This window comes from Onychostoma macrolepis, chromosome 03, assembly GCF_012432095.1.
Source record: "Onychostoma macrolepis isolate SWU-2019 chromosome 03, ASM1243209v1, whole genome shotgun sequence".
Taxonomy (NCBI): Eukaryota; Metazoa; Chordata; class Actinopteri; order Cypriniformes; family Cyprinidae; genus Onychostoma; species Onychostoma macrolepis.
In genome coordinates, this window is record NC_081157.1 from 45,579,336 (window position 1) to 45,602,043 (window position 22,708).

Sequence of the window (22,708 nt, forward strand, 5' to 3'; positions counted from 1 at the left end):
GGCACTTACTGTCGTTATAAAACTGTATTGTAGCTTTTTGTAGATGATAAATATATTATTGCCAGTCATGATATGGTATCATATTTAATATATTATTTTGGATTTTTTAATGATCGTTTTAAAATGTTTTCATTGAATTTATTTTATATTCAAAATTATTTTATCTATTTTTAAATAATTTATTTTAAAATGTTCAATGTATTATATATATATATATATATATATATATATATTTATAATTTTTTAAATGTTTTTAGAATGTTTAATGGATTTATTTTATTTATATTTCACATTTGTTTCAATTATTTTTATTTTTTGTTTAAAATATTTAAGAAATTTAATTTATTTAGATTTTAAATTTAAAACAATTTCTTGTTTACATTTTTAAAACTATATTTATTTATTTTAAAATTATATTATGTTACTTGCATTGTTAAAATTTATTTATAATTAAAATTATATTTTATTTACATTTAATTAAAATGTATTTATTTTATATTTTAAAATATTTTGTTTACTATTTTATTTTAATTTTATTTTAAAGTAAAATCAGTCATATAGACTTTTTTATGTTGTTGTTTTTTGCTGACACATTGATTTGATGCAGTTTAATGATGCATTACACACACACATACATATAATCACAGTGATGACACATGCATTAATCCACTTGATTGCTTAATTATATCCCACATGATTATTATTCAAACAATCGTTTGATTAACGAGCTGAGGTTTAATGTCTCTGGTTTGGAGGCTTTAATTATCAGTGTCAGTCAAGCGTCAGTGTTCGTGATAACAGCGTTTGAGCTCTTCTGCTTTATACACTTTTTCATGATGAGTGTGTTTTCAGGAGTTTCATATGTTGATGGATGAGAGTTATTTCACTCGGTTCCATCTCTTACAACAAGGTCAGCGAGACTTCAACACAAAGAAGGGCCTTCTTGCTTCATCTGTCTATAACTCTGGTGCTCGTTTCTCTGAAGAAAGTCGTTTAAGCCGCTGAATGATGTTGTGAAGGCTGGTATTGTCAGCATGCAGCGGTCACACAAGACACACAAAGACATTCATTACACAAGGACACGCTATATCTACAGTGAATAGAGCTGCTGAGCTGCTTTAGCTATCATAATGTGACAAAAGATTGAACAGCGTTCATGTAGTTACACTAGTGCTCAAAAGTTTGAAGTCTCCTGCCTATAAGGGCTGCATTTATTTGATCAAAAATACAGTAAAATGTTGAAATATTATTACAATTTATTATGTTTTTTTTTCATGTGAATATATATTAAAATGTATTTTATTGCTGTGATCAAAGCTGAATTTTCAACATCATTACTCCAGTCTTCAGTATCCTTCAGAAATCATTGTAATATGCTGATTTGCTGCTCAAGAAACATTTCTGATTATTATCAGTGTTGAAAACAGTTGCTGCTACATATTTTTGTGGAAATACATACATTTTACTTTTCAGGATTCTTTGATGAACAGAAAGTTGAAAAGAATAGCATTTATTTGAAATAGAAATCTTTTCTAATATTATAAATGTCTTTACTGTCACTTTTTATTATTATTAATTAGATTATTATTTATTATTATTTATTAGATTATTAATTTATTTAAAAAATATACAAAATCATACTGACCCCAATCTTTTAAATGATTGTTTTCTGGTTAGTTACTAATTATTTGTAATCTGGATTACGTGATCAAATTACAAAAATTGAAATGCTCATAATCAGATGGCAGTTACTTTTATAGATTACATGATTACTTTTTATTCACACAGTGGCAGTAAATTATTCATAATTTGTTGATTCACCCAAATTCTTCTTTTTTTCCTCCCTTTAAATGATTTTTTTTTTTTTTTTTTTACTGTTCATGTGTTTTATTTTTATTTTTTTTAATATATATTTAAATGAGTATATTAGTTAGTTTCCTTAACTCGGTTCAAACCCCATACGCTGTAATAATGTAATGTTTAATACACTTCATGATGTTCTTAAAGAATGAGATGTAATTTGTAAGAAAATCTATCAAAATTAATCTAAAAGTAATAAAATAGTAGTCAGAATACATTACCTAATATGTGTAATCCAATAGATTACTTTACTAACAACAATTTCAACAATGTGCTAAACTACAATGTGTTATACAAATAAACAATCTAATTTCTGTCATGTAACTTGTAATCATTAACAGAAAAGTAATGCAAGTAATCTACCAAGCACTGTTATATATATAAAAAATTGTATTACTGTAATAAAAAAATAAATGTTTCACTGTAATGCAAACAGATGTTAAAGGAGACCTATTATGCCCCTTTTTACAATATGTAATATAAGTCTCAGGTGTCCCCAGAATGTGTCTGTGAAGTTTCAGCTCAAAATACCCCACAGATCATTTATTATATCATTTTGAAAATGCCTATTTTGAGTGGAAGCAGAAACACGAAAAAGGTTTTTCGTGCATGTCTCTTTAAATGCAAATGAGCTGCTGCTCCCCGCCCTATTTTCCAGAATAGAGCTGCACCATTACATGCTAAAAAACATCTGATTTGGTTCTGATTATCATATTTATCGTGCTGAAATCATGTGTTTTAAACCATAATAGTTTAAACTTCTGATATAAGGTTTTCTGAGCGCACACATCCGAAGCAAGCGCACAGAAAGCAGCTGTCACAGGCATGTGAGTACTAAACTAAGTTCTCTTTCATGTCTTATTGCGCTTAAACTGTCAAATACACACAAGTTTATGTTAAAAACACGCAGGTGTTACAAAAACAGTCGGTTATGTCTGTGAAGATAAACAGCTGGGAAAGAAATCACATTTATATGTGTGGCAGCAGCGTAATATACAGTAAATAAATCAATAAATGCACTGCTCTGTTGTCTCCTCTGAGGCTGGGCCTCTAAATAGTGTTTTGTGCTCGTCTGTGCAGCCAAAGACAGAACAGTTAGCATGCTTTGCTCAAACTTTCACCATGGCATTAGAACTGGTACAGCGTTGTTGCTTGTGAAAACACAATGGCGGCACCGTGGGTGGAAACTTACAGATTAAAGGGCGGCAATATTATAATAAGATCCTCTTTCTACGTCACCGGGGGAGTGAAATCAGACATGCTCTTTTTTCAGACGTTTGCAGATAAAGGCTTACCAAAACAAAGTTACTGGGCTGTTCTTTTTCACATTTTCTGGGTTGATAGATGCACCAAGGACTCGATTATAGCACTTACACACAGAAAAAAAATCAGATTTTCATATTTCACATTTAATGCATCTAAATACAGACTTCCTGTTTTCCTTCCGTTTGGTTTTGTTGTGAACTATGACCTGTTCTTGACAGGTTTTGTGAGATGCAGAGATGTTTGTACTGGCACACACACAGAGATGTGTAAACACACTTTCTCTCACACACACACCTCAGTATCTCCTCAGCATATGTTCACAGTTCAGCAGCTGTGATGCTGAGAGATCCACCAGTGTGACAAATGAAGCACATTTTACTGAGCTCTCTCAGTAAAAATAGACGTCTATTTGTAGAATCGCAGACATGCTCTTTTTTGTTCTTTGGTTTTGGATGTAAAACCATTACTTCAGTTTAAGCTTTAAAACTTTGTGCAAGACTCCAGACAACTCAGATCTGTAGCAAATCACATTTAACCTCCAAAAGAAAACTACATCAGCCAAGGGAAAACTACGAAATGTCATATTGTGTACTTTATCATTTAATTTTTTTTTCCAATGACTACTTGTAATGTTTGTGAGGGTTTCTTGTGCTATAAAGGCTTTTTTTTCTTGGACAATTTCGGCACTCCATCTGACCAATAGAATTAAATGTGGATGGTTATATGTTAATGAACCATTATGAATATTTATTAAAAAAAGAAGAAAAAAAGAAAAAGCAATATATTATTTATTGTATTACTAAATATTATTTATTAATATTGTATTCATATTTAATTAATTATTAATATTTTATGGTTGTATTTATTAATAATGTATTAATTTATTAAATATGTATTTATTTTATATTTTATATTATTTTTATTTTTATTATTTTACTTTATTTATTTAAAATATCTATTTAATTCATTTAAAAATAATTTAAATTTAAATTAATTTTATTATGTATTTATTTTATACGTTTTATTTTAAATCCTTTTATACAAATGCAATATTTTTATAGTTGTCAAGCATAATATAACAATTACAGATTTTTCCATAAACAAATTAGTTTAAATTTATTAATGTTCAGTAGGTTTTTAAATATTTTTTATTTCATTTTATTTTTTACTATTTTATTGTCCCTGATTTAATCAGTTCAGTTCAGATGAAATGAGGAAATGCTAGTATTAATAAATATTTAGATGTAATTTCTTTTTAGGTGATTAAATGTATAATTATTGCCAATCACACAATAAAATGTAATTATAATTTTATTTTTTTCATTGTCTTGTAAAAAAAAAATGTTTATTTATTTATTTATTTAGAAATAAACTCAGAATGTTATAAAAATGCCTTCCTTTTCTTTAATAAGTAATTTTTGCAGCTTAGTTTCCTCAGTAGTCAGCTGTCTAGTGTTTGTAGCGGAGCCGTTATTCTGGTGTTTCCTGTGTGAAGCTGGAAGTCTCTGCAGGATTGTGTTGTTATGAAGGGAAGCGCTGTAATTTCAGGCCTGTGTAGTCTGAGTTAATAATGCTGTCAGAGGCTCCGGTGCTAATTAGAGTTTGTCGGTGTGAATCTGCCGGTGAATTTTAATCAGTCTCATTGTGAAAGCGCAGATACTAGCGGGTGCGAGTGAATGTGGCTGTTGTTTTGGGGGTTTCTGAACGCTGGCATTGATGCGCATGACGCGGCACGTGCAGGAGCTCATTACGGCCCTCAGCCCCAGAGGATTCTGGGTTACAGTTACAGATGAAGCTCAGGTTAAACAACCTCCTCCTGCTGCTGCTGCTGCTGGATCTGAAATGCTCACAGTCCACAGGAAGTGGCAGAGATCATTTACTAATGTAATAGGTCAAGCACTGCAGTGATTTTATCACCGTTAAATGACTCAGAGTATTAAATCAGTGTAACTCAAGGCTTTTAGCTGCTAATTGTCTTTATAAAACTGTTGTATTGCTTTTTATAGATGATTTAATGTATTATTGTGAATCACAATATAAAGTAATATTTTTTGTATTTCTTTTCTTTTTCTTTTTATTAATTATTTCATTTTATTGTTAAAATATGTACATTTATTTGTATGATTTTGTTTTATTTAAATTTAATACACACACACAGAGATTTATTAGATTATTATTTATTTACACAGGTTAATAAGGGTCATTTATAATAATGCAATAAGTCAGGCATTATAATTATTTTACTGCATTTATATGAAGCAGAGCATTTAAAACCCCCTTAAATGTGATAAAATCACTCTAACAGAAGTAAAACAGATTAAACAGATTCCTTGCTTTTATAATGATTATTTTAGATGATTAAATGTGTTATTGGCCATCACAATATACAATATAATATTTATTCTATTTTTAAATGTTTTTATCTCTATTTGTTTAATTGCTTCGTTATTCAGTTTGTTTTTTATTTTTTTTAATGTATTTAATTTCACTCAGTTCATTCAGTTGAAATCATTTACCTCTCATCCAGTGCCTGTCACCATAGGTGTGCCCCAAGGCTCTGTCCTGGGCTCCCTGCTGTTTATAATTTACCTTCTCCCCCTCGGTTATATCTTCTAAAAACATCAGATTCATTTTAAAATTAGTTTTTTATTAAAATTTGTATGCATCGTTTTAAAATTAGTTTACAACAAATATTTTATTTATTTTTATTTTTTTTTATTTTGTAATTATCGACTTACAATTATTTAGATGATTAAATGTATTATTGACATTCACAATATATAATATTTCATTTCTAAATGAATTTTTTATTATTATTATTTTGTTATTCATATTTTATTCATATTTCATGTAATATTTATTTCTAAATTAGTTTATCTTTATTTTTTTATATATATATTTTTAATATATATTTATTTTACAATTATTTGCTTACAATTCTTTTATTATTTTTATATATAGTTTTTTTATGGTTTTTTTATTGTGTTATTATTGTCAGTTTGGATGAATTACAGAAGCAGTGCTAAAATGAATAAATAAACCAAAGCTGCTCATGAATCATTTGTGTTGTAGTGAAACTGTGCCATGAGTAAAGGTCCAGGACCTGTTTGAGACACTGAGATCTTCAGTGTGAGTTCATGTGTTTCTCTGTCTTCATCCTGAAATAGCCTCATGCCGGATTCCCCCTCAGGGCTCTGAACGTCTCACCTGTCATCCGGGTCAGTCGTCCCACGAGTAAACGCTCCCCTGGGAAACCAGTCCATCCTGCTGAACCGGATGATTTGAGAAACCCTGAGCTCCTGTAATACACAGAAACGCTCTCAGATTAATGCACCACAGAATCAAGGCAAACCCGCATCTGTTTGTGTCCCGTTTGTGAGTTTTTAGCATTAGCACTGCCATCTGTTAGTGGTATTCCCGCCCGAGGCCATGCACTCTTTTCTTATGATATTTGTCAAACACAAAACCTCTTAAAGAGAATTAAAATCATGATTTCAGCAGCTGATTAAAACCTCCTGTGGCACAGACATCAAAACAACCAAACCAAAGGAAGATCAGCAGAGAAAATTAGTTGAGCAGGACAATCTGACTGAAAAATCACTGTAATGATTTATTGCATTAGTATAAAATAGTGGTGTCAAAATTAGCGCCTTAACGCAGGCGATTATTTTGTTTTCAGTTTAACGCGTTAAAAATATTTAACGCAATTAACGCAGGGGCGGAGCTAGGGTCATCTATATTTAATTTAGTATATAGTGTTTGATAACTTCAATTTCAATTTCTGTATATTTCTGCTGAAAGGCACAGGTAAATATGACATTTATAATAATGGGTTTATGTGAAGATTGTTTAAAGTTTAAGAGTTAAGTTATTTTTTAAAGGTCTAATAAATGTTAAAATTGATATCTCTCAATTATACTGTAAAGTTGAATGGCTATAGTCAATAGGGGCAATTTTATAGAGAAATTAGTATTGGTATCAGTGATACTGACCTTCAGTCATGAAAAAAATATGCCATTAAACAAATATTAAAAAATATACTGTCTTCATGTTGTTTGTACATTAATTTGAAGATTGAATGTGAAATTATTGCAATATAAAAGTATATTTAAAAACTTTAATGTTTCAGTAAACTGTGCGATTAATTAGTTAATTTTTTACTAGTATAGTACTAGCACTAGTATAAAATAATAAAAATAGATTAAATATATGTTTATAATTATAACATTAAATAATTAAATATAATAATAATAAATAAATAAATCATTTTAAAAATATATTTTATTCCATTATAATTTTATATAAATGCATTTCTAAATAAAATACAATAATTTAAAAGATAATAAATAAGCACCATATATGAGTGAAAATTAACAGCAGTCACTATTTGCTTAGTAATTTCAGTAGGAAATACAACATCACATGGTTAACACATGAATTATGCACATATTTTAATGACCTTACCAATGAAATATAACATCAGATACTCACATTTATATTATTTATTGTATAACTGATATTTTATTACTTAATTTATTTATATATTTTTATTTTATAAATATTTATATTTTTAAACATATTTTGTATTTATTATGTATTTTATCATTTATTATTTTATTTTTATTTTATAACTCATGTTTTTATTATTTTATTTTTATTATCGTATTTTTATTTATTTTTTTGTAAATTTATAATTAATTGTTTTATTTTATTTTATTTTAGCTGTGACTGTGAGGATTGAATTCTGCACTCAAACACACAGCATATTATTTTATCTTTATTTTATTTTTATTTTATAACTCATGTTTTTATTATTTTATTTTTTATTTTATAAATATTTATATTTTTAAACATATTTTGTATTTATTATGGTTTTGTTTATTTCAGTCCTCGTTTTGTTTTATATTTTTTATTTTAGACCTGATTATTTTATTTGTATTTATTATGTATTTTATCATTTATTATTTTATTTTCCCTGAGTTCAGGAATGATTCCTGTACTCAAACACAGAACGTTCATTTTTATGATTTTTGTCCTGTATGTAAATGTTATTCTGTCTCTCTGTCAGGTGTGTTCTTCTCTGAGGTCCGTCGACCATGTGGCGTGATGGTATTGGTCAATCCTCAGAGTGGGCGGGGCCAAGCGATGGCTCTCTATAATGGCCACGTTCAGCGGATGCTCACTGAGGCGGATATACCGCACACACTCTTCATCACAGGTGTGTAACACACACACACACACACACACACACAGACACACACACCACAGACGCTCTCTGAACAGATTCAGCTTGTTAATGGAGTCATATGATCTGCTATTAGTGCAGTAATCAGGGCGGCTTCAGCTCATTTTCAACAACAAAAGAGGTCAAAAGAGAGTTCAGATTCTGCAGTGCAAGGGGTTTCAAGGAATATTTGCTTAAAAACATTAATAAATGTCTCAGGTTATGTTGTGCTTGATTCATTAGTGTGCATGTTATTCTAAAGAAAAACAACTGTTTGTTTTCATCATCATTTATAAAAAAAAAAATAAAAAAAAACATTTTCTCCACCTCTGAAATTATTTTTCCACTGATGCAACTAAGTCCATGTGTGTAAGAAAAAATAATTATAAAGCAAATATTTCTTAGCTCGCTTTTGACTGACCCATCAGTGTCGGATAAAATCAAGTACTGCCCACTATTTCCCACTGAATTTACTTTCTTTATTGAAAATGCTTCTGTATATTTCTGTTGTTGACTCTTATAGAGATAGTTTTGCCAAAAAATAAAATAATTTACTAATCTTTATGTTGTTCCAAAACGCTCTTTCTATCTTCTAGAAATTGCAAAATAAATATAAAAAAAATAAAATAAATTGTCCATATAGTGAAAGTTAATGGGGTCCAAAGTGTTTAGGTTCCCAGCGTTCTTCAAAGTATGTTCTTTTGTGTTCTGCAGACTGAAAAAGTCAATGATATAAGTATCTCTAACCTGGTGTGCTTTTCAGGTTACTAGCTAGTTAAGTAAGTTTAACTATCTTTCTCAGCATGTTTCTCCTCAGATTGTGGCTCCACCATGACAGTAGTCGATCTGTTTTGGTGTTCAAGTTCATCATAATAATCTATAGACTCATAAAACACAAGCTGGCAGCTTCATTCATAAATCTCACGATTAGTCAGAGAGCAGCAGGACTGCTAACAGATAAAGAGCTCCACTGTCAGAGCATGAACTCAGAATAACCTCCGACAGAGAAACACGCACACATCTGAGTGATGGACGACTGATCGCATCTGTGTGTGTGTGTGTGTGTGTGTGTGTGTGTTGATGGGTCTGTTTGTACATCCATCAGTGAATGTTCAGAGTGTGTGTTTGTGTAGTTAAAATGTGTCTGCACATCAGATGTGCATGATTTACTCTGCCGTTTTTGTCTTCCCAATGGATGGATGGATGGATGGGGAAAAAAATGATGGATGGATGATGGATGGACAGAACAACAGATGAATGCATAGATAGATGGAATTATGGATGGATGGAAAGAAAGATAGATGAAACGGTAGATGAGGGATAGATGGATGGATGGAAAAATTATGGATAGATGGATGGATGGATGGACAGAACAACAGATGAATGGATAGATAGATGGAAAGATGGATGGATGGATGGAAAAAAATTATGGATGGATGTAGGGTTGGGTATCGTTTGGGTTTTTTTCGATACCGGTGCCAAATCGATACTTTTAAAATGGTACCGGTGCCTGAACCATTACTTATAAAAATAAAAAATTACCAATTAATAATTGGATTGGCCATTAGCACTAAACACATGATGTCTTTTTAATTCGTACTGGACACCAGAGGGCGGCCTCGCACAGAAAATCCACATATCCAGTCGTAGAAGTAGCGGAACTCATGAAGCTCCAGGGACATGGACAAAGGCATTGCTATGGCTGTAACTGAGTAAACAGAAGATATAAATGTGTTGAATGATAAAATAAATAAACACTCGACTACAACAATGTACAGGTGCTGGTCATATAATTAGAATATCATCAAAAAGTTGATTTATTTCACTAATTCCATTCAAAAAGTGAAACTTGTATATTATATTCATTCATTACACACAGACTGATATATTTCAAATGTTTATTTCTTTTAATTTTGATGATTATAACTGACAACTAAGGAAAATCCCAAATTCAGTATCTCAGAAAATTAGAATATTACTTAAGACCAATACAAAGAAAGGATTTTTAGAAATCTTGGCCAACTGAAAAGAATGAACATGAAAAGTATGAGCATGTACAGCACTCGATACTTAGTTGGGACTCCTTTTGCCTGAATTACTGCAGCAATGCGGCGTGGCATGGAGTCGATCAGTCTGTGGCACTGCTCAGGTGTTATGAGAGCCCAGGTTGCTCTGATAGTGGCCTTCAGCTCATCTGCATTGTTGGGTCTGGTGTCTCTCATCTTCCTCTTGACAATACCCCATAGATTCTCTATGGGGTTCAGGTCAGGCAAGTTTGCTGGCCAATCAAGCACAGTAACACTATGGTCATTGAACCAGCTTTTGGTACCTTTGGAAGTGTGGGCAGGTGCCAAGTCCTGTTGGAAAATGAAATCAGCATCTCCATAAAGCTTGCCAACAGAAGGAAGCATGAAGTGCTCTAAAATTTCCTGGTAGATGGCTGCGTTGACTGTGGACTTTAGAAAACACAGTGGACCAACACCAGCAAATGACATGGCAGCCCAAATCATCACTGACTGTGGAAACTTCACACTGGACTTCAAGCAACATGGATTCTGTGCCTCTCCACTCTTCCTTCAGACTCTGGGACCTTGATTTCCAAATGAAATGTAAAATTTACTTTCATCTGAAAAGAGGACTTTGGACCACTGAGCAACAGTCCAGTTCTTTTTCTCCACAGCCCAGTTAAGATGCTTCTGACGTTGACTCTGGTTCAGAAGTGGCTTGGTAGCCCTTTTCCTGAAGACGTCTGAGCGTGGTGACTCTTGATGCACTGACTCCAGCTTCAGTTCTCTCCTTGTGAAGCTCTCACAAGTGTTTGAATCAGCTTTGCTTGACAGTATTCTCAAGCTTGCGGTCATCCCTGTTGCTTGTGCACCTTTTCCTACCCAAATTCTTCCTTCCAGTCAACTTTTCATTTAATATGCTTTGATACAGCACTCTGTAAACAGCCACACCTTTCAGTAATGACCTTCTGTGACTTACCCTCTTTGAGGAGGGCGTCAATGTTCGTCTTCTGGATCATTGCCAAGTCAGCAGTCTTCCCCATTATTGTGGTTTCAAAGAACAAGAGATACCCAGAATTTATACTGTAGGGATGGTCATTTATTCAAACTCAAATGTAAATATTCTAATATTTTGAGATACTGATTTTTGACTTACATGAGCTATAAGCTCTAATCATCAAAATGAAAAGAAATAAACATTTGAAATATATCAGTCTGTGTGTAATGAATGAATGTAATATACAAGTTTCACTTTTTGAATGGAATTAGTGAAATAAATCAACTTTTTGATGATATTCTAATTATATGACCAGCACCTGTATAGTTTATCTGTGTTATTCAAGCCATCTCTGGTATTTTCATAATAATTAAGTATATTTAAATTATAATCCATTGCTAATCGATGTATTAGTAGCCTATGGAGTAGTAGTAGCTTAACTAGTTAATGGAAGGCTACCTTCTGCCGTCAGAGCAAGTGTGATTACTGCATTCACGCGCTCCTTGGATGCTCTTATATCCCGAGTTGTGCTTTTAAGTCGGAATGTGAAAACAGCACACTCGCGTTACTACAAAGATTTGTTGGACTTGTATTATTAGAGCTTTCCGAATTGAGTTCATGTGCATTTTCTCAGTCGGGAAGTTATTTTTCATGTGCGGTGCTGGTGATGATGCTTCTTATGTCCATTTCGGAGAAACAAAGGACAAATATTTAAATCGATTGCTCAGGCATGGCCCCGAAATGAGGCACCGAAATCTGCGTTCTGATTTGGTTCTAGTACATACCGGTTGCATACACTATCTCACAGAAGTGAGTACACCTCTCACATTTTTGTAAATATTTTATAATCTCTTTTCATGTGACAACACTGAAGAAATGACACTTTGCTACAATGTAAAGTAGTGAGTGTACAGCTTGTATAACAGTGTAAATTTGCTGTCCCCTCAAAATAACTCAACACACAGCCATTAATGTCTAAACCGCTGGCCACAAAAGTGAGTACACCCCTAAGTGAAAATGTCCAAATTGGGCCCCGGTGTCATGTGACTCGTTAGTGTTACAAGGTCTCAGGTGTGAATGGGGAACAGGTGTGTTAAATTTGGTGTTATCGCTCTCACTCTCTCATACTGGTCACTGGAAGTTCAACATGGCACCTCATGGCAAATAACTCTCTGAGGATCTGAAAAAACATAATTGTTGCTCTACATAAAGATGGCGCAGGCTATAAGAAGATTGCCAAGACCCTGAAACTGAGCTGCAGCATGGTGGCCAAGACCATGCAGCAGTTTAACAGGACAGGTTCCACTCAGAACAGGCCTCACCATGGTCGACCAAAGAAGTTGAGTGCACGTGCTCAGCGTCATATCCAGAGGTTGTGTTTGGGAAATAGATGTATGAGTGCTGCCAGCATTGCTGCAGAGGTTGAAGGGGTGGTGGGGTCAGCCTGTCAGTGCTCAGACTATATGCCGCACACTGCATCAAATTGGTCTGCATGGCTGTCGTCCCAGAAGGAAGCCTCTTCTAAAGATGATGCACAAGAAAGCCCGCAAACAGTTTGCTAAAAACAAGCAGACTAAGGACATGGATTACTGGAACCATGTCCTGTGGTCTGATGAGAGCAAGATAAACTTATTTGGTTCAGATGGTGTCAAGCGTGTGTGGCAGCAACTAGGTGAGGAGTACACCTAGTGTGAGGTGAGGAGTACACCTAGACACAAGTGTGTCTTGCCTACAGTCAAGCATGGTAGTGGGAGTGTCATGGTCTGGGGCTGCATGAGTGCTGCTGGCACTGGGGAGCTACAGTTCATTGAGGGATCCATGAATGCCAACATGTGCTGTGACATACTGAAGCAGAGCATGATCCCCTCCCTTCGGAGACTGGGCCGCAGGGCAGTATTCCAACATGATAACGACCCCAAACACACCTTCAAGACGACCACTGCCTTGCTAAAGAAGTTGAGGGTAAAGGTGATGGACTGGCCAAGCATGTCTCCAGACCTAAACCCTATTGAGCATCTGTGGGGCATCCTCAAACGGAAGGTGGAGGAGCGCAACGTCTCTAGCATCCACCAGCTCTGTGATGTCGTCATGGAGGCGTGGAATAGGACTCCAGTGGCAACCTGTGAAGCTCTGGTGAACTCCATGCCCAAGAGGGTTAAGGCAGTGCTGGAAAATAATGGTGGCCACACAAAATATTGACACTTTGGGCCCAATTTGGACATTTTCACTTAGGGGTGTACTCAATTTTGTGTCCAGCGGTTTAGACATTAATGGCTGTGTGTTGAGTTATTTTGAGGGGACAGCAAATTTACACTGTTATACAAGCTGTACACTCACTACTTTACATTGTAGCAAAGTGTCATTTCTTCAGTGTTGTCACATGAAAAGATTTTTACAAAAATGTGAGGGGTGTACTCACTTCTGTGAGATACTGTAGGTACCGGTGCCATATTGGTACCGGGTTTCGGTACCCAACCTTAGATGGATGGACAGAACAACAGATGAATGGATAGATAGATGGATGGAAAGAAAGATAGACGAAATGATAGATGAGGGATGGATGGATGGATGATAGAACGATTGATGGATAGATGGATGGATTGATGGATGGATGATGGATGGACAGAACAACAGATGAATGGATAGATAGATGGAAAGATGGATGGAAGGAAAGAAAGATAGATGAAATGATAGATGAGGGATGGATGGATGATAGAACGATTGATGGATAGATAGATGGATGGATGATGGATGGACAGAACAACAGATGAATGGATAGATAGATGGATGGAAAGAAAGATAGACGAAATGATAGATGAGGGATGGATGGATGGATGATAGAATGATTGATGGATGGATGGATGGATGGATGGATGATGGATGGACAGAACAACAGATGAATGGATAGATAGATGGAAAGATGGATGGAAGGAAAGAAAGATAGATGAAATGATAGATGAGGGATGGATGGATGATAGAACGATTGATGGATAGATAGATGGATGGATGATGGATGGACAGAACAACAGATGAATGGATAGATAGATGGATGGAAAGAAAGATAGACGAAATGATAGATGAGGGATGGATGGATGGATGATAGAATGATTGATGGATAGATAGATGGATGGATGGATGGATGATGGATGGACAGAACAACAGATGAATGGATAGATAGATGGAAAGATGGATGGAAGGAAAGAAAGATAGATGAAATTATAGATGAGGGATGGATGGATGATAGAACGATTGATGGATTGATAGATGGATGGATGATGGATGGACAGAACAAGAGATGAATGGATAGATAGATGGATGGATGGAAAGAAAGATAGACGAAATGATAGATGAGGGATGGATGGATGGATGATAGAACGATTGATGATAGATAGATGGATGGATGATGGATGGACAGAACAACAGATGAATGGATAGATAGATGGAAAGATGGATGGAAGGAAAGAAAGATAGATGAAATGATAGATGAGGGATGGATGGATGATAGAACGATTGATGGATAGATAGATGGATGGATGGATGATGGATGGACAGAACAACAGATGAATGGCTAGATAGATTGTCATGTAAATTGTCATGAAAATAATAATAATATTAACACGTGCATGTTTCTCCTGAGCTGGATATAAAGATGTTCTGTAAGATCAGTAGTGATCCACTGAGACACTGAATATGACACTCGTGGGAATGAAGCAGACATGTGCTGTGTGAGTGTGTGATCTGTAATGTGGGTCACTGTGATGTTTCTGCCTGTGATCCATCTCCCTCTGTTAACACTCCACACCACATCCACACCGAAGCCAATGTGTGTGTGTGTGAGAGAGAGACAGTGTGAAGTGCGGTCTCAGCTTTAGGCATTTCTGCTGAATCAGTCACTATGAATCTTCACTTCTGTCTGACACACACACACACACTCACACTGTCTGGTATATGTGGTTTACGGGGACTCTCCATAGGCGTAATGGTTTTTATACTGTACAAACTGTATGTGCTATTGCCCTACACCAACCCTACACCTAAACCTACCCCTTACAGAAAAATACTGGCAATTTTTGAATTTCATAAAACACCGTTTTGTATGTTTTTTTAAGCCTTTTGTCTTACGGGGACACAGGAAGTGTCCTCATAAACCATGTTTACATTGTAGTACCCATGTTATTATACACATTTGTGTCCTCATAAACCATATATACCAGTGTAGACACACACTAGAGATGCGCGGATGAGCTCAAACGTCACCCAAATCCGCTGCTTCAAATAAATTATCCGCCTGCCACCCACCCGCACCTATATTTTTCTGATTTAGATAACCGACCCGACCCGCACCCGATCGTCACATTACAATGATTCTAATTAGACTTATTCTTAGCTTTGCACAATGATATGATGAATGGATGGTTCACTTTTAACAGCAGATTCAGTGATGTGAGAGCTGATCTGCGCATCACGTCTGTAACGGTAAAGTGATTATATTTCGTTTCGTTTTTTATAAAGCTAATTTATAAAAAACGTTTGAAGCACTTTTTTTTCGTTAAATTTGTAAGGTTTTTTTTTAAGTAACAACCAAGCGGCCAGCGGCAGACAGTGATCAATTTAGCCTTCTCAAATCATCACGACTTGCTTAAAACAGTTCAAGCATATCACAATGTTAGTTTAAATGTTTGAACTATATAAATGTGCGCTAGGTGCATATCTAATCGTTTGTGTGAAGAGTGGAAGCTGAAGCGCGCTTTGCAGGACATGGAGGCGCCACAGCGGTCACTTGCATTTTTTTCTTGATAGTGGAAACAACTTAAAATATGCCGTAATTTTTGCTTATAAAGGTAAGAGTAATACATCATTCGGAACTGTAAAGGGTCTACTGTTATTTGTGTGCATTCACAATATCAACAAAACGTTGTGCTTTTATTAAAATAAATAAGAAAACAGAAGATGCTCTTGCCGTCTCATCTTGAATAGGACTGTTTCAAAATGATGAACCGAAACTCAACGAATTGAGTCACAAATATGATAAATATATCTATAGAAAGCTTTAAATTACTACTTTAAAACGAAATAATTCAAGTCGAAAACAAAAACTCTTTCATTATGTAATCCGTAAAGATGCATTTCTCTCTAAAGGCACGTCCAATGAGGAGATGGCAAATCATTTTTCATCACGGTCTAAAATATAAAAATAAGCGAAAAGCCTAGAACAGGCCCGATTATTATTTTTTTCCTGATTTTTATGTTACTCTGCTCTGAATTCCTTAGAATTTCCTTAAAATTTAAAGGATTTTCTGCAACGCAATTTTGTCTGATATGTGAATTATTTATTAGCCTATTTTAATCCATGCATCTTTGAAGCATATTGAAAATGCAAAATCGGCAACACCTAAGCTCCAAAAGTATCAAAGAAAAATTTATTTATAAAAAATTCACATAGAGTGTAACGTTTCGAGCACACAGGCTCTTCATCAGACAAATGAGCAACACTGATATGCCTCTATTTATACATGTGACCAAAAGGTCACATGACCTAACACAATATAAACAAAATAATAATGATAATAATGAATAAACCAAAATAACCGCAGTCAAAAAGAAACAACAACAACAACAACAAAGAACTATGCAAAATAACAAAATACAATTGTCGATACACAATACAACAACATTAATTAATACCTGCCTACATACATAAATTCAACCAATACCATCAAAACCTTTATTGGAGCTGTATAAAAAGCCACATAATTGGATAAGCATTCCATATTTAAAGAAATGGACGAATATCAAAATCCTCATTTAAACCTCTCGGGGACAAAGTATCTAATGTAAAAATCCAAAAGGCCTCACGTTGTAAAAGTAATTTATTAATGTCACCACCGTGCCGTGGACACTTAACTACCTCTATTCCTATGTACTGAAGAGTGGAAACGGAATGTCTCGAGTTTACAAAATGCTGAGCTACTGGACTTTTCGGATCGCAATGTCTAATTGCACACCGATGTTCAGAAATACGATATTTCAAAGGTCTACTAGTCTTACCAACATAACATAAACCACAAGGGCAACGCAACAAATAAATAACATTAGCCGTCTTGCACGAAATCGTACCCCGAATCTTAAATATTTTCGTCGTATGAGGATGTGTGAAAGTCAATGTCTTATATGTGAAATTACACTGTTGACAGTTACCACATCTGTAATGCCCATAAAGTATTTTATTCAAGAAATGAGGAGCAGGTTTCAAATCAGATCTGACCAAAATATTACGAAGACTGGGTGTTTTCTTATACACTAAACGAGGTGGTTCATCAAAACACTTCTTGAGACCGGGATCACTCTCTACGATGTGCCAATGTTTCAATAAAACATGATGAATGTCCTTCGAAACAGGCGAATATTGAATATAACAATTAACCCGACGTTAAAATTTGTTTTGTTTTTTTAACAAGACTCTCCTGTTGCGATACATCTTTAAAACGACTGCAGATTGGATCCACTCTTCTCGATATGATCGTTTTCTGAATCTCTCCGATAGGATTTGTGATTGCTGTTGAAAATCTGCATCTTTGCTACAAATACGGCGAATACGACTAAATTGTGAAATTGGTAACGAACGCTTTAATGACACAGGATGATAAGATTGTCCGTGCAAGATGGTGTTACGGTCAGTTGGTTTACGATACAAAGTAGTTTCGATGCCCGATGCAGTGCGAAGAACAAGCACATCCAAAAAATTCATTTTCTCTTGATGAAATTCAATAGTAAATTTCAACGCACTACATTTATTATTTACCAAACTATGAAACTCCAGTATCTCAGATTCAGCACCACTCCATATTAAAAAAACATCATCGATATAACGTTTCCATAGAACAATGTGTCTCAAAAAATAATTTACCCCAGGGTTTAACACAAACTGATGTTCAAACATCCCACAAAAAAGGGATGCAAAGCTTGGGGCCATCTTGGAACCCATGCTAACCCCTGAAATCTGCAAATAATAATCTGACCCAAACAGAAAATAATTATGTGAAAGCACCAATTTTGCCAAATCACTCAGACATGTAGTACTTGGTACCTGACCCGGACGTTGATCAAGAAAAAATTCCATAGCCTCTAACCCACCCTGAAATGGAACATTGGTGTAAAGCGATTCAACATCCATGGTGACTAGAAAAACAGGATAGTCAGGTAATTTCACATTATTCATAAATTCAATAAAATCCATCGTGTCCTTAATATAAGAAGGTAAAGACATGACCAAAGGTTGTAAATGGAAATCAACAAAAGCAGAAATTCTCTCTGTCAGTGACCCAATTGCTGCAACTATGGGTCTACCAGAAGGGATGCATTTAAAGATGCATTTAATCCATGCATCTTTAAAATTACTTTATTGCATTCCAGATGATTTTAAATAACTTTTCACTATAAATTTTACGGGTAGCTTGAATGTAAAACATCATGAATGTCATGAATTCGTTGTATTCCCATTTGTAAAATAGGCTACAAATTAATTGTTGTAGTCTAACCCGATCTCATGAAAGTGCGTGTAGCACGATTTTCTCTTTCTATTTGACGCAATGTTTATAAGCAGAAATTGACTTTGGCATGCAAAAGACTGATACATTCATTATTAATGGCATGGCTGGTTCAGTCGACAGAAATACGGGACAAACGGGCCTATAATTTACTGCTGAAATGTGTGCGGGGCAAATCTCAGGACAGTCTGAGCGCTCATGGTACGCACAGTGCGTCCAGCCGAACACCTGCAGGCGCCACTGGTCTCGCAAATCCAGTTGCTTCGCTCCTGATGTGATGTGGCTTGAACTGATGGTAAAACTAAGGACATTATTAACTGTCTTTACATTTATTTTGAAAGCTGAAGCTCGCGATTATTGTAAGGGGCGTTACATTTCCGACACTTGCTTGTGGTGTTCGAATCGGCTAATGCACTTGTCGGAAGGAGGGACTTTGTAGAAAACGACGTTTTTGAGAGACCTACAATAATGTACAGTATTTGAACATTAAAGCATGTCAACATATTCTGTTACACCAAATACACAAAATAATGATCTTTAAAACAGCATCATATGACCCTTTTAAAAATAATATAAACCTCAACTGAAAAATATTAAAAAAAAATTTTTTTAAATTCATTTAGTTGCCACTTTTTAATTCACATTTAGTTGAACTTGATGTACCAAAATAATTAAAATAGAAATAAAAATGATTGAAAACTATATATACATATGTAAATAATGAAATAAAATAGAAAAATAATTAAATAAATAAAAATGGCAAAAGCAAAACAAAAGTAAAAATACAATGAAAAACCCCAGAAAATATAGAAATAAATTCAAGATATTAATAAAAAACTACAATAGGCTCTCAGTGCTACTAATATAACACTGGGTTGTGATGAATGTGATTATATGAAATCACTGCTGGTGTATCAGAGATCTATAGATGAGTTTATTGTATCTGAGCATCTGCTGTGATCTGTGATCTTACAGAGCGTCAGAATCACGCGCGGGATCTGGTGCGGAGCGCTGACCTGACGCAGTGGGATGCTCTGGTCATTCTGTCTGGAGACGGGCTGCTGTTTGAGGTGTGTGCAGGTCGCTTGTGTCTGTCTCTGTGTGTGTGTTAGGCATTCAGCTCACGTAAGTGTGTGTGTGTGTGTGTTTTAGGTCGTGAACGGTCTAATGGAGAGGCAGGATTGGGAAAAGGCCATCCAGACTCCTCTGGGAATCCTTCCTGGAGGTTCAGGAAATGCACTGGCTGCTTCAGTCCATCACTACACGCGGTGAGACAATCAGAGAGACTGTCAGCTCATACAGACAAGCACCACCCACCACACCGTCTGATTGACATGTGAAGAGATCAACCGGATTTAGCTTCTTTACATGATGCTTAGAGACCAGTGAATATGAAATCCTATATTCCAATTCTGGCCAATGGCAATAAATTATGGCCAATTAGAAAATGTATTATTATATGAAATTAATTTATTTAAATTGAATGAAATCCAATATTTAATCTCTGGCCAATACTAATAAGTTATGGCCAATGATAAAATTATGTTATTTTAAAATAAAAGACTAAAGTGTAATTTAATTTAATTCATTTAAAATTTAATTATTTAATTATTTAAAATATAGTGTAATTTTACTAATTTAATTTACATTTTATGAAATTCAGTATTCAGATTCAGACCAATAAAGTTATGGCAGTAATACAATTCTGTTCTATTTTAAATTCAAATTAATATACCAAAAAGTAATTATCTAATTAATTTAAAAATAATGTATTAATTTGATCTATTAATCTACATTTTATATAATTTTATTTGCATTTTTATTTTATTTTAAATTAATTTTCTCAACTTTTAATCCATTTACATTAATGTACAGTAATAAATTTGAATTCATTTTGAAATTTTCTAAAACTAACATTTGTCTTATTAATTTGCTAGTGTTTAAAAGGTTAAATGAGCATTTGATGATGGTGAAAATAATCTGAATGTCAAAATAAGGGAAATGAGCATGCACAGTTAAATATCCAAGTCCAAAACTTAACAATAACAACAACAACAACAACAAAATCTCCAACATCAGCCAGCAGCCAATATTCTGATATATTGTGCATTTCTATTGGATATCTCATTCATTTATTATTGAATGTCTTAAACAGAACTCGTTAAAATATGATTTGATGCCATAAAAACTGCAAAGTGGTTCTTCAGGAGTGTTTCCCAGTGGACTGATATAAACTGAATAAACTCCTTGAAATAGCCTAAAGCTTCAGCGCCAATCTGACTGGATCATGAGGTTTTCAGAAAGCATGTATTTTCTGAATCTCTGATCTAGAGACAGTGTTCATACAGAATCAGTCCTCATTTGGTTTAGTAATATCCATTAAACTCAAACTGTGCTGTTTCGTTTAGATGTTCAATTTAAAGTTTGCGATGTAAGCAGTCATTATTCCAGTCATTAGCGCGCGTTTCTCAGAGCTGAATCTCTGAGGGTTTCAACTCGGCATTTCTTTGAACTAAAGAATACAAGTTCGGTTCTGCTAAGTGAGAGAGAGAGAGAGAGAATGCATTAATGAATCACTAATGACCGATCAGAGAGCGGGTGTTTTCATGAGACTAGGGCAGGCGATAACAGTCAGTTCATGAAACACTCGAGCTCGGCGATCTCTGGAGAAAAACGCTGACTTAACCTCATTAATGAAGTCATTTCTATTCATGAAGATGAAGCAGACATTCATCAGTACTTGACTCACCCGAGAAATGATTGAACACCGGCGTAATTCAGCTCATAATAACCGCTCACATTTAGCGTTTGGCCGTTGGACTTTTATTATTGAAGCACAAGCGTCTCCTGCTGGCGGTTATCTGATTAACCCGAGCACATCGTTCAGGTCACCTTGAACGTTTTATTAGGACCTCAGAACTGCAGATGTGCCAGTAACAACGTCCGTTTCCCTGGTTTATTCATCTCAATATCAGTTATTTTTAAGCAGAGAATAATAGAAACTCACAAAGAAATGGATGCGAGAAATCATAACGCTCGTGACAGTTGCAATCCCGATTCCCGCCATTCGCCTGTTTGTTGAATGTTGAAAGTGCGGTGCATTATGGGCCGGTTTTTGGTCTGATTTGAGCCAAGATTAGTTCTTCATTTGAGCTAAAGAAGCTACAACACTGTGGGCATTTCAGATCTACTTACACGATTGTTGTCGTGATAGGTAACTAAAAGAAAAGAAAAAGTTAAAGAAATGCTAGTTTAGTTTAGTTTAGTTTTATCTGAAGTTTGACAAGACAGGATATTGCAGCACAAAACCTTGAAATGTGTCAAACATACACATACTCCAACCAAGGCAATCATTTACATAGTATAAAACAAGTAAAATAAGTTGATACGCACAGGCAGAATAAGTTAATATACAGGCTAGCCTAATTTAAAAAAAATAATAATAATAATATATATATATATAGGTGTCTTTGTTACAGTGTAATTATACATGTAAGTACTGAGTAATATTAATTAACTACATGTACTAGTTAGGGTGAAGATTAGGGTTTGGTTTAGGGTTACTTGCATGTAATTATGCATAATTAATTGTTATTATAATAGTACGTACATGTAACGTGTAACAAGGACACCTTAAAACAAAGTGTTACCAAATGAAGCTATACAGAATAAAAATAAATAAATAAATAAATCTACTTAAAATGACAAAAATCACCAAATAAATAGAATTTAAAATTAAAATTAAAAACTAAAGCTTATTCAAAATATTAGTATTTAGCCTACTATAATAGTATTAATAACACTGTTA

General features: G+C 34.4%; 1 protein-coding gene across 1 annotated transcript in view; it reads left to right on the top strand.

Moving 5' to 3' along the window:
* Positions 1 to 22,708, top strand: part of LOC131535881 (sphingosine kinase 1) — a 35,013-nt gene that overhangs the window by 7,369 nt on the left and 4,936 nt on the right. The window contains exons 2-4 of the mRNA XM_058768397.1: positions 8,195 to 8,344; positions 19,876 to 19,970; positions 20,053 to 20,168. Of these exons, the coding sequence (XP_058624380.1) occupies positions 8,195 to 8,344; positions 19,876 to 19,970; positions 20,053 to 20,168 (361 nt within the window). The remainder of the gene's footprint in view (positions 1 to 8,194; positions 8,345 to 19,875; positions 19,971 to 20,052; positions 20,169 to 22,708) is intronic.